At 41.0% G+C, this 16,231-nt stretch overlaps 1 protein-coding gene across 1 annotated transcript in view; it reads left to right on the forward strand.

Moving 5' to 3' along the window:
- Positions 1-14,230, forward strand: part of cux2b (cut-like homeobox 2b) — a 195,954-nt gene extending 181,724 nt beyond the window's left edge. The window contains exons 15-23 of the mRNA XM_052094874.1: positions 1-370; positions 3,361-3,461; position 3,643; positions 5,556-6,382; positions 7,983-8,142; positions 8,501-8,785; positions 10,939-11,127; positions 11,222-11,498; positions 12,823-14,230. The exon at positions 1-370 is cut by the window's left edge and continues 275 nt beyond it. Of these exons, the coding sequence (XP_051950834.1) occupies positions 1-370; positions 3,361-3,461; position 3,643; positions 5,556-6,382; positions 7,983-8,142; positions 8,501-8,785; positions 10,939-11,127; positions 11,222-11,498; positions 12,823-13,531 (2,919 nt within the window). The 3' untranslated portion in view covers positions 13,532-14,230. The remainder of the gene's footprint in view (positions 371-3,360; positions 3,462-3,642; positions 3,644-5,555; positions 6,383-7,982; positions 8,143-8,500; positions 8,786-10,938; positions 11,128-11,221; positions 11,499-12,822) is intronic.
- Positions 14,231-16,231: the final 2,001 nt, after the last annotated feature.

The following is a 16,231-nucleotide window of genomic DNA, read 5'->3' on the forward strand; positions in this document are numbered from 1 at the left end:
CTCTACGCCGCCAAAGCTGCCCTCATGTCAGCCAATCAGAACTCCTCTTTGCCCGTTGCCATGGAGACAGGCATGCCAAGTGACCAATCGGAGAGTGGGAGCTCAGGCGGAGGAGACGACGACCAGCTGGACACATCAGAAATCGCTTTTCAGGTCAAAGAGCAGCTGCTGAAACACAACATCGGTCAGCGCGTGTTCGGTCACTATGTGCTGGGCCTCTCGCAGGGGTCAGTCAGCGAGATCCTCGCTCGACCCAAACCCTGGAGGAAGCTCACCGTCAAGGGCAAAGAGCCGTTCATCAAAATGAAACAGTTCCTGTCGGATGATCAAAACATTCTGGCTTTACGCACCATACAGGTTCGCCAGCGAGGTGAGTGGCCTCAACATGCACGACACACACTTTTTTAAATGCTGTTTCTATTCATTTGTTTGAATTAGTTTTTCATTATTTGCTTATATATTAATAGGGATATTGCATGTCAAATCAACCAAACTTCCCAGGCTGATATGTTTGATTTTGTTATTACTTTTTCTGAAGAAAGAGAAGCATAAATGTTGATGAAAGCCAAAATATTAAATGAAATGATCGACATTTACTGAGTAATCCATTGTTTTCAGAGGGGGGTCAAAATGATGATTCTCACCTATGATTTTGGAACAACCTTTAGAAAGGTGGCAGTGTCATTATTTTATTTAAGCTCTGAGATGAGTAGGTCTATTATTAAAATCAGATGATTTAAACACTTCCTGTTGCATTATGTGCCAATGATGTGAGTCCAAAAATGGAAATAAACACTTTCCTGTGTTGTTTTTCCAAAGTTGGAGTGCTTATAACTCCAAAAGTGTTAATCATATCCTAAAACTCTTCTAGATTCTGGTTCAGAACAAACTTTCCTTTTTATACAGTATCTACATTTTTAAGGCCCTGTACGGTAAAATCCCAGAGATATGGGGCTCTTGCCTCCATGTAGAAATTGTTACATTTGACCTATTTTAGTGCTCAAACCAATACAACAATTTTGTTTGTATTTCCATAAACATTGATCCTCATAACATTTAATATTTTGGCTTTTATCATCATTTATGTATTGTATTCACCAGTAAAAAAAATATATATATATATATATTTACATATATATGTATCAAAAATCACATTTTGTTATCTGGTCTTGAAACAGAATGACCCTATAATAGTTATTTCTGTTGTTTAGCAATTTGGCACAACCTTTATTGATTTTAAATATGCTTTATTATTAAATGACTTAACTGGATTGTTTTTAGGACATTTTTAACCAATGTTACCAATGAACTAATTCACTAAAATGATTTGAACTTCCCAACACTACATATGAGAGATGTAATAGTTTAGTGAAGCATGTTTGATTCCTCCCTCAGCTCCAACAGTGTTGTAGCATTTTGTTGCACTACACCGCTGCTCATTGGAAAAGGTAGCTAGTTTCTGGAGAAAGTACCCTATTTCATGTTTAAAATCTACATGAAATCAATGCTTTCTTAAAGGGATAGTTCACCCAAAAATGAAAATTCAGTCATTGTTTACTCACCCCTGTGTTGTTATAACCCTGTATGACTTTCTTTCTTTTTCTTAACAAAAAGGGAGAAATTGTTCAGTGATGTCATACAATGGGAGTTTATGGTGTCCACCTCTTCAAGCTTCAAAAGAACACAAAAGTGTAATTCAGAATTCTAATAAATTATTCATGAGACTCATGATTGTTATGAAAGAAACAAACTGAAATCTGATGTATTATTTAGTGAAAATGTTCACTGACCGTTGATCTCCTGTGTGCAGTCACGATAGGGCACGAGAGCAACAGTTCACGCAGCCTCCTCACGATATTGGGGCGTTCAAGCAAAAATATGTTTTGTTTATTTAAAAACAGGTCCGCTACAGCGATAGTGACATCAGAACTCATCACAGCTGCACACAAAACAGAGAACAGAACTTACTAAACATGTCTGAAGAGTTTGTAGTCAAAGTACTGATGCATTTCTATGCCCAGCCTTATTTTTGTAAACATTTTTGGACCAGTGACAGTTCACAGCAGACGGAGTTACCCGAGCGTTGCTGAAAATAGAAAACAAGTGATCGATAGAATGTGCCGTCCTTCGTAACTGCTGGTTAGGACAAAAACTCTGATTACCAAAATCAAAAAAACAAGGCTGGGCATAGAAATGCATCAATTCTTCAACAACAAAGAAACAACTTCAGATGTGTTTAGTAAGTTCTGTTCTCTGTTTTGTGTGCAGTGTTGTGTTCTGATGTCACTAGCGCTGTAGCGGAACTGTTTTTAGATAAACAAAACATCTTTTCGCTTGAACGCCCCAATGTCGTGAGGAGGCTGCGTGAACTGTTGCTCTCGTGCCCTATCGTGACCGCACACAGGAGATCAACGGTCAGTGAACATTTTCACTAAATAATACATTCGATTTCAGTTTGTTTCATAGATGCTTTCATAACAATTATGAATTATTTCATTAATTATTCATGAGTCTCATGAATAATTAATTAGAATTCTGAATTATACTTTTGTGTTCTTTTGAAGCTTGAAGAGGCGGTCACCATAAACTGCCATTGTGTGACATCACTGAGCACAAAATGTTTTCAGAATTTCTCCCTTTGTGTTAAGAAAGAAGAAAGACTTATAGGGTTATAACAACACAGGGGTGAGTAAACAATGACTGAATTTTCATTTTCAGGTGAACTATCCCTTCAATGCACATTTCTGGTCTTATTGTGGATGATTCATCAGTGCATGTTATTCCTTTAGAAAAACGTGTGCCACCTGTAAAATGACTATTTTATGGCTATCATAACTGCTCCCCTCCAACCACCTGTCATAAAGAGACCACTTTTCACCATCCAATCAATTTCTGATGAATTAAGTCCCACCCTACATTTATTATTTCCTGTTGAATATCTTGTTTCACTCGTATCACATTACGGAAGTAAAATGGGTTGCGAATGCTGTTTCATGTTGACTTTAAAAAGGACTTTGACTTGTCCCAAAGGCCCATCCGACTTCCTGAAGATTCATCTCTATAAACGCCTCAGAACCGTTTCAGATCCTCAAATGAGTCGATCGAAGTTTCCTGTTCAGATGTTTATATCAGTCCCAGAACGCCGGTGTATTTATGTGCTGCTTCCTCACTCCCTCTCAATCGTGTATTTGTTGTGATGCTCTGTTTTCTCGCTGAGCTTTGAAATTGAAGTTTTCACGTGTTACTGCACTCTCACTTGATGCCAGTTCTCAAAGGCCAACATTGATCAAGCAATCAAACATTAGAGTGGCGCTCTGATCAACGGCCCACTCCCCTCACCTCTCTCTCTCTCTCCGGCAGGGAGCATCACTCCTCGCATCCGAACTCCTGAAACTGGGTCAGACGATGCCATCAAGAACATTCTAGAACAGGCCAAGAAGGAGATCCAGTCACAGAGAGGTGTGGTACAATGAAACATGCAGAATGAATCACACACTTATTGGGTGCTGCCCTCTATACCAACAAAATAACAAGCAACATACTTAAATGGACTGTGATGTGTTTACCTATGCATATATGTTGCTTTAATATGTAAAACAGGGAGGTAATTACAATGGAAGTGAATGGGGACAAGTTTTGGAGGGTTTAAAGGCAGAAATGTGAAGCTTTTCATTTTATAAAAGTACTTGCATTAATTCTTCTATTAAAACTTGTGTATTATGCGAGCTGTAAAGGTGTTTCAAATGTTGACTGGGATTACAGTGATTATGGCACTATGTCATGGCACCAAAGTTGTAAAATTGAATGTAATTTTACACAGAAAAGGTTATTAAGTGATTTTATCAGAGTAAAATCATGTTAACACACATATTGTTTACGTCTTGTGGCTGTACTTTTGAAACAGTGAATTTTTCCCCATTTACTTCCATTGTAAGTGCCTCACTGGAACACAGATATTTGCTTTTTTTAAAGAAAAAGAAGGGCCAATTAAAAAAATAATGAATAAAAAAAATGGTGGTAATCAACATAATGCCACAAATGCTGTCGATTGAGCTGAACTTGTCTTGAAACAGGAATAATCCTTTAAATGCTGTAGCCGTAGTATTTTTCTTTTATTGCTACCTACTAAAAGGACCTACTTAAAATATATTTATAAAAAATAAAAAATAAAAATTCTGATTGATTATATCATGGTTGTGACAGATAATACAAGTTAAACATACAATATAAATATAGAGCAATTTCTATATAAAGCAATAAGTGTATATATATACACACACACACAAAACAGTTCGTTCTGGTTCTCGAATCTGATTGGACGAGAGATGTTCCACGAGCACTGATGGTGTGACATCATCAGCACTCGGATGCTTCACTGCGTGTGTCACTCCGATCGTGTTCAAGCCGTTCTAAACTAAAGTGTAAGAGCAGTGCAGATGTGTTAAGAGCTACTGTTTGTCTTTTGTTTTTGACATTACATATGTTAGCCAGCAGGTGGTGGCAAAAGATCATTTTTGTGTGTAATTTGAGACAGTTAGGTGACGTGAAGTGAATCCATTAATCATTGTTTACATACAACAGCTCTTTGTGATCGCTTGTATTACTACTACACTACTAAAGCTAGGAAATAGCTTTAAACGGCTTTAAATGAACAACTTCAGCATTATGGCTCATCACAGCTGAGAGAGACAACAGACTGATTAATTACACAATTGGCGCTGTTTAAAATGGTGGAGGACGTTGCGGTTTCTATAGTGATTGACACTTACACACCGGCTACCGTCAAATAGGGAGAAATACCCCGCTTCAGAAAGCTGACAGCATCTCTGCTTGGGAGTGGCAACAGGTGATCTTACATGCTCTCTCTCTCTCTCTCTCTCTCTCTCACACACACACACACACACATCATTGTTTATCCAATAACTTGTTAGAAACAGCACAAGCCGTGATACTATTTCTGAAGTGACATTTTTGAATTACTAACGAAGGCTTGGACGCATCGTTTGTTTTGAACCAGCAACGGCAGATTCTGATCCGTCGCGTAAGAAAGTAGTTTCATGCACAAATGCTTTTAATGACCGTACAATTTACTTGTTCATTGAACTGTTGTATATAAGCAATATCACACTCACAATCGTGCAATATGACCCTACATCAGCACTGCTGTAATTACCTACAACACTCTACCTGCGGCCGAATCACAGCAGTGCTGATATAGGGCCATAACACACTCTTGCTCGTGTGATATTGCTTAAATATATATATATATATATATATATATATATATATATATAGGAACATGTTTCGTACTGTTTCCAAAGAATAATTGAAAGAATGTGGATCCAGGATCATGTCCTCCTTGGGTAAAATATGTTGTGCTATGTTTTATAAGTACTGGAAGCAAACTAACAGTCATGTTCACTGGGCGGCAGTGTTGAATGCAGTAAACATGTTCTTAAATCATTGTGCCAGAGCTTTAAAACTTATTCTGCAGATTTTCATGGCATGTTAGTGGAATTATGTTCTGATCTCATCTGTGTTTGTGTGTTGTACAGGTGATTGTAAGTCATCTATGGGCTGTTCATCGGGGCGCAACAGCTCTGGAGGAAGCAGTAGTTCAGATGAAACCATAAAGGGCATTCTGGAGCAGGCCCGTCGAGAGATGCAGGCGCAGCAGCAGGCCCTGCTGGAGATGGAGGCCTGCGGCCGGGCATCCACCAGCAAACGTCTCACCTTGCAAGATCCCACCAAGGGTCAGCCACCCCCAACACCGCCTTTTGTCAAACAGGAAGAGGGCGTGTCCATGCCAGCATGTCTGTCCAATCCTTCAAGCAGCCCTCACACCCCTCTGAGCGTACTCTCACCCGCCGCCTTCGTCCAGAACATAATTCGTAAAGTGAAGTCGGAGATTGGCGAGGCTGGCACGTATTTCGACCAGCACTGGTCTGCGGAGCGTGGTGTGGTCATGATGGGAGCGGGCGTCACTTCTCGCCCTTTCACCTCTGTGTCTCCCTCGCTCTCGTCTTGCTCTTCTACGGGTCACTCGTCGATGCCCCGTCCATGGCCGCGGATGGAGAATGGAGACTGTCCCGCCAACGGCGAGGAAGCTTCGGCGCCTGAGGACGAACCCGTGTTGGCGCGACCGGTGGACATTAAGGTGGAACCTGACGCGTCCGTGAGCGGAGAGGCTCCGTGTGGGGGAGGGCGAGTGTCACTTTACCCCACCTACATCCCACGGACCCTAAAACCCACGGTACCCCCACTGACCCCAGAGCAGTACGAGATGTACATGTACCGCGAGGTGGACACCATCGAGTTGACGCGTCAGGTGAAGGAGAAACTGGCCAAGAACGGGATCTGTCAGAGGATCTTTGGAGAGAAGGTGGGATATGTGGAATTTATTTTCATATGAACAACCAGTCAGTAACCCCACTGCCTGATTTTAAGTCTCGCAACAAAGAGTCGTCTCAAAAGAGTCATTCGTTGGGGAACCGCACTCTTCACCCTTTTGTGCTGTAGATTCGAAAGAACTGGCTTATAAGACTCATCCGTTCGGAAATCGGTGTCTCGCACTGTAGATTTAAAAGAATCTGCTCATAAGAGTCATTTGTTTGGGAATTATACTACACTGTTCACACTTTATGTTTTTTGATTCACTAAAAAGAACCAGTTCATAAGAGTCATTTGTTTGGGAATCGGACTACAGTGGTAGTGCTGTATGTTTCATGTTGTAGATTCAAAAGTACCAGCTTTTAGAGTCATTTGTTCGGGAATCATACTACACTGGTCACACTGTATGTTTTTTGATTCACTGAAAAGAACCAGTTCATAAGAGTCATTTGTTCGGGAATCGGACTACCGTAGTAGTGCTGTATCTTTCATGTTGTAGATTCAAAAGTACCATCTTATTAGAGTAATTTGTTCAGGAATCAGACTACGCAGGTAGTACTGTATGTTTTTTCATTCACAAAAAAAAAACATTTCATAAGAGTCATATGTTCAGGAATCAGACTACACTGGTAGCGCTTTATGTTTCATGTTATAAGAGTCATATGTTCAGGAATCGGACTACACTGGTAGCGCTTTATGTTTCATGTTATAAGAGTCATATGTTCAGGAATCGGACTACACTGGTAGTACTGTATGTTTCCTGCTGTAGATTCAAAAGAACCCGGCTCATATAAGAGTAATTTGTTAGGGAGTCGGACTGCACAGGAAGCACTGTCGATTCAATAGAACCAGCTTATAAGAGTCATTTGTTCGGGAATCAGACTACAGTAGTATCACTACATGTGGCACATTGTTGATTAAAATTAACCAGTTCATAAGAGTCATTTGTTCGGGAATCAGACTACAGTGGTAGTGCTGTATGTTTTTTCATTCACTAAAATTCCCAGTTCATAAGAGTCATTTATTCGGGAATCGGTCGACACTGGTACCCCTGTGTGCCTCGTGCTGTAGATTCAAAAGAACCGGCTCATTAGAGTCATTCACTCAGTGTTCATGCTGAAGCAGGAAACACTATCAGAATATATAAAACAATTAAGTACCCCCCTTTTCTTCTTCTTCATACATCCACTAAAACACACCTTGACATGGCTAAGAAAAGTTCTTGAGAAAAAGCTTGAGCTGCTTTTGAGTGCAAATGCCACTTGCTTTGACATTCAGACATGTTTAAGTGTGACCAAAGTGTCCACGTACATTTTGGGCCACTTTATGTAAGTTAAAGCATGCAATTTCCTGAAATACAGCACCGTGGGAAGTTTATATGGGCAGAGGTTCCCCTTGAATATTGTGATGTTCTTTGCTGCCATCTTGTGGTGGCAGCTGGAATGATTTGCAGTGAAAGGGTGATTTCAAACTGGAACTCTATTTTGTAATAAAAGGAAACATGTGTATTTATAATAACTTGAAACTTGCTTTTAGGTCAGGCTTTTTTGCATCTCATTACCTGTGTCTCCTCCTCTCTTTCTCTTCTGTAGGTGTTGGGTTTGTCTCAGGGTAGTGTGAGTGACATGTTGTCCAGGCCGAAACCCTGGAGTAAACTCACTCAGAAGGGAAGAGAGCCGTTTATACGTATGCAGCTTTGGCTAGTGGACCAACTCGGTCAGGGACTCAACCAGCTGCCCAACCACAACCAGGGTTAGTCATGATTACTCATCCTAAGAAAAACATGTTACCAAGCACAAACATTCAAACCCACTCAAAGCCAGTTTTTAGAGTAATTTCTCTGTAAGCTTCAATGTTCTGTAGTTGCAAATCCACTGATGAAGTTTGCATAAACTCTGAACAGTTTGTTCCAGATCATCCAAATTAAGCACATTTCTCCCCTAATGCATGCAAAGATAGAAATTATTTCGATTTCTTACCCTGTCCTCACACAACTCAGGCAATGACTGATACCAGATTTTGTTTCAATAGGCTAAAACAGATACAATAGTAACATACACATCCTTTAGTTCTTGTCCTTTAAATATCATCATTGGTATTTGTTTCTCAGATAAAAGTCCTGTGACGAGCCACTCGTCACCCTCTCCTCCTCCGAGTCCTGAAGACGGACCCAACATGAACATGGAGCCCGTCAGTCTGGCTCTGGAGAGCAGTAAAGAGAACCAGCAGCCGCAGCATGTGGAACCTCACCGAGGGAAGACCAGTGCAGGCCTGATCGTCCCCCAACAACCCCACACACCGCTGGGGATACAGGAACTGGTGGCCATGTCACCCGAACTGGACACATACGCCATCACCAAGAGAGTGAAGGAAGTTCTGACAGACAATAACTTAGGTGAGAAGCAATCATTTACAGGACAATATAAACAAAACAACTGTATCAACCCTGAGTAGAGCTGTTTAGTTTGTCGTTTTGAAACCCAGAAGACAGTTAGGGTTCCCAATGGGGTTTATAATGGCAGTTTTGGATTTATGAGTAAAAAGTCTGTTTTTAACATTGTTTGAAGAGACTTCCATGTTTTGTTCTACAACATCCTTTTAAACAAAGTCAAACCATAAATGTGAATTTTGAAGCCGTTGTGTTTTTAAATGTGGAATGTTGCTAAACATACAACAGTTCGTTCTGGTCCTCGAATCTGATTGGACGAGAGATGTTCCATTAGCACTGATGGTGTGACATCATCAGCACTCGGATGCTTCACTGTGTGTGTGTCACTCCGATCATGTTCAAGCCGTTCTAAACTAAAGTGTAAGAGCAGTGCAGATGTGTTAAGAGCTACTGTTTGTCTTTTGTTTTTGACATTACATATGTTAGCCAGCAGGTGGTGGCAAAAGATCATTTTTGTGTGTAATTTGAGACAGTTAGGTGATGTGAAGTGAATCCGTTAGTCATTGTTTACATACAACAGCTCTTTGTGATCGCTTGTATTACTACTACACTACTAAAGCTAGGAAATAGCTTTAAACGGCTTTAAATGAACAACTTCAGCATTACAGCTCATCACAGCTGAGAGAGACAACAGACTGATTAATTACACAATTGGTGTTGTTTAAAATGGTGGAGGACGTTGCGGTTTCTATAGTGATTGACACTTACGCACCGGCTACCGTCAAATAGGGAGAAATACCCCCGCTTCAGAAAGCTGACAGCATCTCTGCTTGGGAGTGGCAACAGGTGATCTTACATGCTCTATCTCTCTCTCTCTCTCTCTCTCTCTCTCTCTCTCTCACACACACACACACATCATTGTTTATCCAATAACTTGTTAGAAACAGCACAAGCCGTGATACTATTTCTGAAGTGACATTTTTGAATTACTAACGAAGGCTTGGACGCATCATTTGTTTTGAACCAGCAACGACAGATTCTGATCCGTCGCGTAAGAAAGTAGTTTCATGCACAAATGCTTTTAATGACTGTACAATTTACTTGTTCATTGAACTGTTGTATTTAAGCAATATCACACTCACAATCGTGCAATATGACCCTACATCAGCACTGCTGTAATTACCTACAACACTCTACCTGCGGCCGAATCACAGCAGTGCTGATATAGGGTCATACTGCATGATTGTGAGTGTGATATTGCTTAAATACGGACTACAAGCATGTGAGTGTACGTGCCTGACCAAACAAACAACCGTTGTAGTCCTTATTTAGCAACGTTCTTTTGAAAAAAACATCAGCTTTAAAATTCACATTTGAAGTATGACTGTCATTTATGTTGTACGACAAAATTTGAGTTTCTAACAGTAATTTAAACCACCTTTTAACCTTGTTTTATTATTTTTAAAGAGATACATTTGTTTATTTAATATTAATTAACCTTCTTTTACTTTCATTCTAAAAACGTTTAGGAAACGTCACAGCTGAACAGCTGTATAGAAGAGTTAGTTTTGGCCACACAAAATGGACCAGCAACCCTGAAAAGTCGTTTTGTATGTTAGTTTTATGTCAATTGCTTGATTTCTATTTTTGGCATCGACAATCATGCTCCTTATAAGCAGGGTCAGAAATGACGGGGCGCTCGGGGCAAAAATGCCACCAAAAATGACCAAAATCCTCCTAAAATTCAAAATGAGGGGGCAAGAAAGTATCATTTCTATTTGTAACATCTGTTATAGTTCTTAATATGCTATTTGAGTAGTTATAAATATTATGAGTTAAATTAAATATAATTTGAATTTCCAATGGGTGTTATAATGGTAGTTTTCAGTTTTTACTAGTAAAATAAAGTCAGTTTTTAACATTACTTATTATACTTATCATACATTATTATACATATTATGGTATAAAATATGAGTCGAATTTGATTTCATTCTTAGGGTAAGAGGTAATACACACAATATTGAAAAAAATGAAAACATTTGTAAGAAAAAATATGCCCTCATAAGGTTAAAAATGCCCCTGAAAATCAAATCCAGGGGACAGATATTTGCCCCTTACTGTAAAAGTCAATTTCTGACTTTGTATATGTATTTGTGCAGGCCAGCGACTGTTTGGAGAGAGCATTCTGGGACTGACACAGGGTTCAGTGTCTGACCTGTTGTCCAGACCGAAGCCCTGGCACAAACTCAGTCTGAAGGGCCGAGAGCCGTTCGTCCGTATGCAGCTTTGGCTCAACGATCCACACAATGTGGACAAACTGAGAGACGTCAAGAAAATGGAGAAGAAAGGTACGAAATAGTGTGCAGTCATCATTGCACTCTATTGATGGTAACAAATGAAATCACCTTAAAACATCTCTGTTGCTCTTCCATTCTTTTTCAGCCTATCTGAAGAGACGTTACGGTCTGTTGAGTCCCGGATCAGACAGCGATTCGTTCGGTGCTCATTCAGACTGCATCAGTCCAGGTCTGACGGCGCTGGAGCTCTGCCCGTTCAGTCAAGCAAAGAAACCCAGAGTGGTGCTGGCCACGGAGGAGAAGGAAACGCTGAGGAAGGCGTATCTCCAGGAGCCTTACCCTTCACAACACACCATAGAGATGCTGGCCGCACAACTCAACCTCAAAACCAACACTGTCATCAACTGGTTCCACAACTACAGGTCACAATCGGCTCTTTTCTGTTTATTACTGTTAACTAACTTTTACTACTTTTACCTCGTAAATGTCCTGATGAAAAAAAGGGTAAATATGTTGCTGAATGTTAGACATAGTTGTGTTCAAAGTCTTAAATGAAAGTTTGGTACCACCTGGTGGGTATTTGAGGAATTGAAATAATTGAACAATAACAACGTCATTGCATGTTCAGAATAGCACACTTCCGAGAATTCTTGGAAGATAGTAGTATGCGTAATTTTCTGTAAGAATGGATTTATTATTTATTTTTTTGCATTGCACAATTACTTACTAGACATCCTGAGACACAACTACCAAGATAAACATACAAATTTAAAAATAGTACCAAAAATATAAAAAAAAAAGTGCAAGGACAACTATCAAGATTTAGATGGGATGGGGTAATAATTCTAATAAAAAAAATTAAATAAAAGAGACTGTCTGCATTTTTCAAGTATGCATGGAAAACCTGGATAGCCGGCCACAGTATGCAACCAAAGCACACCAGAAGTTGACAAGATGTCTACTTAAAATGGATTAAAAATGTAAAATGACCATTTTGCCACTTACTGATGTGAGGTCATATGATAACAATGCAGCATACTATGTCTCACACACTACAGAGTGGTGGTGGCGTAGTGGACTAAAGCACATAACTGGTAATCAGAAGGTCACTGGTTCGATCCCCACAGCCACCACCATTGTGTCCTTGAGCAAGACACTTAACTCCAGGTTGTTCCGGGGGGATTGTCCCTGTAATAAGTGCACTGTAAGTCGCTTTGGATAAAAGTGTCAAATGCATAAATGTAAATACTGAACATTTTGATAAAAAACATTATTATTAATGCAAAATAACCATATTTCTAAAATGATCACCTGGATGCCGTATACTAGTGGAAACATGCAACATAGTGAGGTCATGTGACAACAGTAGCATACTAGAGTTTGAAAAGTTTATCGTGTCATACTGCATAGTGTTTCACACACTGGACATTCAAAAACATGCAAAATAATCATATTTCATCCTGAGAATTAAACATGCAATGCAATGAGATCATATGCCAAAACTTTAGCATATTACTTGAATACATACATTTGTAACTTTTATCGTTGCATACCCCAAAATGTTCTGCATACTGGACATTTTTAATGAATTGGGTTTAATATGCAAAATAAGCATGTTCCAAGATTCTGGATGCAACTCGCTGAATTAGCCATTGGTTCAGTGTAAAAACTAAAAAAAGATACAGCAGATACTGCTGTAAGCTCCGAGCACAGCCATTTACGCAGCTTGTTCTTTATTGTAAACAGGTCCCGTATGCGGCGAGAGGTCCTGATGGAGGGTCTCCAAGACAACGACACTGATGCTGAGCACAACAACTACTCCCCCCTCGCGTGTCGCAGCCCTGTCTCAGACCGTGAAGACAGGAAGCAGCACTCGGCTGTCCGCATCCACCCTCTCAGCGACGGATCCCGCCAGTTCGCGGTCAAACAGGAAGCGAACGAGCCGGATGAAGACGAGGAGTTCCGACTGATGCAGGCCAAGTGCTTTTCTGTTGGCGTCCAGATATCGCAGCTTAAAAGTGACCCCGATTTGGACCCACGCCGTCCCCAGAGTGTCCGGGACGAGGAACCGGGCCGCAGTCAGGGTCTTGGATCTGCCGAGGTCCCACAGAGGAACGAAGAGCTGGAGAAGTCGCCCGAGGATCCCGTTAGTTTCAAAGCATCGTCCGAACCTTCTCGCAGCAGCCTGGAGGTGTCGCTCAACTCACCGTCCGCCGCGTCGTCCCCAGGACTTATGATGTCCGTGTCCCCCGTCCCGTCCTCTTCTGCCCCCATTTCTCCATCACCACCCAACGCACTGGCCAACCATCAACCCAACTACAATGTCGAGTCGCTCAACGGCAAACTCAACAAAAGCTCTCAGAAGCGCAACGAAAAAATGGCTAACCTCAACAACATAATCCATCGTCTGGAACGAGCGGCGAACCGAGAGGAAACGCTCGAGTGGGAGTTCTAGAGGTTTACGAACATTCGTGGCAGGCGTACACTTTTCGCTCTGTGAGAGAAACGACCCGGAAAGGGTCTCGAAGTTCGTCTTGAAGAACTTCATCGGGGGACTCGAAAACTGATGATAAAAAAAACTCCCTGTCGGAATTTTACGAAAGCAAAATAACTCATATTTATAAATGTGTTTTAGGTATTTTGATAAACCTAACTTTGAAATCTGTGTAACAGCACTAGCTGGGATTCGTTTTAAACCGCGGAGGAGGGATGAAAAAACTTTACCACTACGGTGTCATGAAATGCACACTGACGTCTTGTAGATTGCCACTGGGTGAGATTATGAAAAATTAAAGACCTCTGTCTTAAGCCATCAAAAAGCACTACTTATTTAAAAAATAATAAGAGACAATGACCAAATTTGCTAATTTTTGAATAGCAATTTTTCAAGTTTTGTCTGTAAGACGGGACAGCAAAGTCAAGTGACATGCGACAGCTTCACATTGACCGAGGGATAGTCCTAAAAGACTCTAAATAGTGAACAGTATGTATTTAGTTTCTTGGTGACGTTTGGAATCTTTTGTTATACAAGCGTACAACGTGTGATGATGTGTGTGTTGTAGAAATCGTCTGCAATAGCCTTCTCTTAACAAGATGTAGCATGGAACATAATTTACCCTCGATTTCCTCTCTAGCTAGTAACCTGTGATATACTTGAGCGATACTATAAAAAGAGAAAAACTGCAAAAAACATGAAAAAGAAATGTAAAAAAAAAAAAGTCCAGCGGTAGATTATTTTTCATTCATTTAGTAAACGTGTCATTTTCTTTCGGGGGATACTTTGAGGTTTACACTCGAGTGCACTTGGAAGGGAGTGAGAACAGTTTACACGTTGTCAATTATTCATCATACATGTACCTTACTGTCTCTACGTGCTGGTCTCTCACTCATACGCACGGGTCAGTGTACTTCCACTGCCGTTCTTAAGTTCCTGCCAAAAGGTTTCGATGTAAAATACATGTGGGACAAGCAGGGGCGTAGATTTGGCTTACACATTGGGGTGGTTACAGTGTGAAGAATTGACATGTTTCCATTGAGCATGGTATAAATATTGTGTGTGTGTGGTGGGGGGGGGGGTGTACGTGTTTGTTTTGATTATTGGGGGGTTAGCTCCCCCCCCCATCCCCCCAGGAATCTACGCCCCTGGGAACAAGCCTCAAAGACCATCGATGGAGAGACTGGTGGGGTGGGTCGGGTTTTACAGGGCATTGTTAGCATGCATATGTTTTAAATTAAACAGCGATGCAATTTTTGGTCACGGGTGGTGAGAATAGTTGGGAAACTTGCAGTATGCCGTACATGTTTTATCATACGCGTGTTCATCCAGTCCGTTTCCTCCTGCATGACAGTGTGTCTCAACAAACGTTCAGTCGACTGTTGATGGACCTTTGACATATAACCATCTATATAACATCTGATGGAATGACAAAGTCAGTTCGAGGTGATGACTAGTTTGCAAGCGGTTTGTTTGAAGAGAGTCACGTGCTAAGGTTATGTGTGCCATTCCGTCTTGCCGTCTTCAAGTGTATTCTTTTGACTGCACACTACGACTGCTTTGTGGTACTGTTTAAGCACAGGCAACGACACACGCATGTGCAAACCACGCGCAAAGATGCAGTTGTTCTAGACCAAGTGTGCCGCACGAGCCCTCAAAAGTGAAGCCAAAACGTCTCAATCGCCCCCCGGTGACTGGTCCTAGTATAGGTCATAAGCCCCGCCTACCCATGTTATTCAACGGGACGTGAGACCAACTCAACAATTAAATTACACTTCACATATCTTTTTCCCAAAGATAGTTTCTGTCATTTACTGTCGTTTCTATCACGTTGATGTCATTTCAAGTGTTTGTTTTCAAAATAAGTTTGTTTTTAGTTATTTGAGGCTATAAAAACGGTGCTGTGACATCATGATTGACAGCTGTGATTGACAGGTTCTCTGAGCGAAGTAGTCACTGAAGCACCAACTGACTTTGTTTCGGGCTCTTCGGAGGACTGAGGAGATTGGAGCTTTAAATTTAATATCTACATTTCTATAATTAATTATTTCACTCCGTCATAATTCAAAAGTGCAGGGGCGTGTGCTTGCGATTGTTTCAGCGAGAGTGAGGGCGGGGCCTTGAATTTGCGGCTTTACTTCCTGCTCACTACTGCGCAGGTCTGGTCCCGAAATCGCAACTGTGCAGACTCAAGTCCCAAGATGTCAGCGCCATATCGGGACACTGGCGGCTTCAGTTCTCACCAATGGAAAAGAGCGAAGGGGCGTCGTCCATCTTTTTTTACAGTCTATGTTCTAGACACGTAGACTGTTGCCGTCTTTGCACATCGAAATTTGCATCACACACACTGTGCGCGAGACGTACCGGCACACGGAAAACAATTGTATTTTGGCCTTAAGATTTTGGCACTGCTCGGAATGGCATACTAGCATAGCGTGCTGCGTACATGGTGTTCTTCGCAGAGTGCTCCGGTTGTATAACGCACATTTTGGCAAGTTTAGGTCATCCAGGTATTCCGTGCATACACAAAAAAATCACATGTCACTATGATATTCTGAACATAGCCTTTATGTTGGGGTCAGACGCATTTTAGCAGGGAGTTCAAAATAAATGCACTTAAAATCAACGTATGACATACAAGACATCAGATAAGGATGTTCA

This window comes from Xyrauchen texanus, chromosome 27 (assembly GCF_025860055.1).
Source record: "Xyrauchen texanus isolate HMW12.3.18 chromosome 27, RBS_HiC_50CHRs, whole genome shotgun sequence".
In the NCBI taxonomy this organism is placed as follows: Eukaryota; Metazoa; Chordata; class Actinopteri; order Cypriniformes; family Catostomidae; genus Xyrauchen; species Xyrauchen texanus.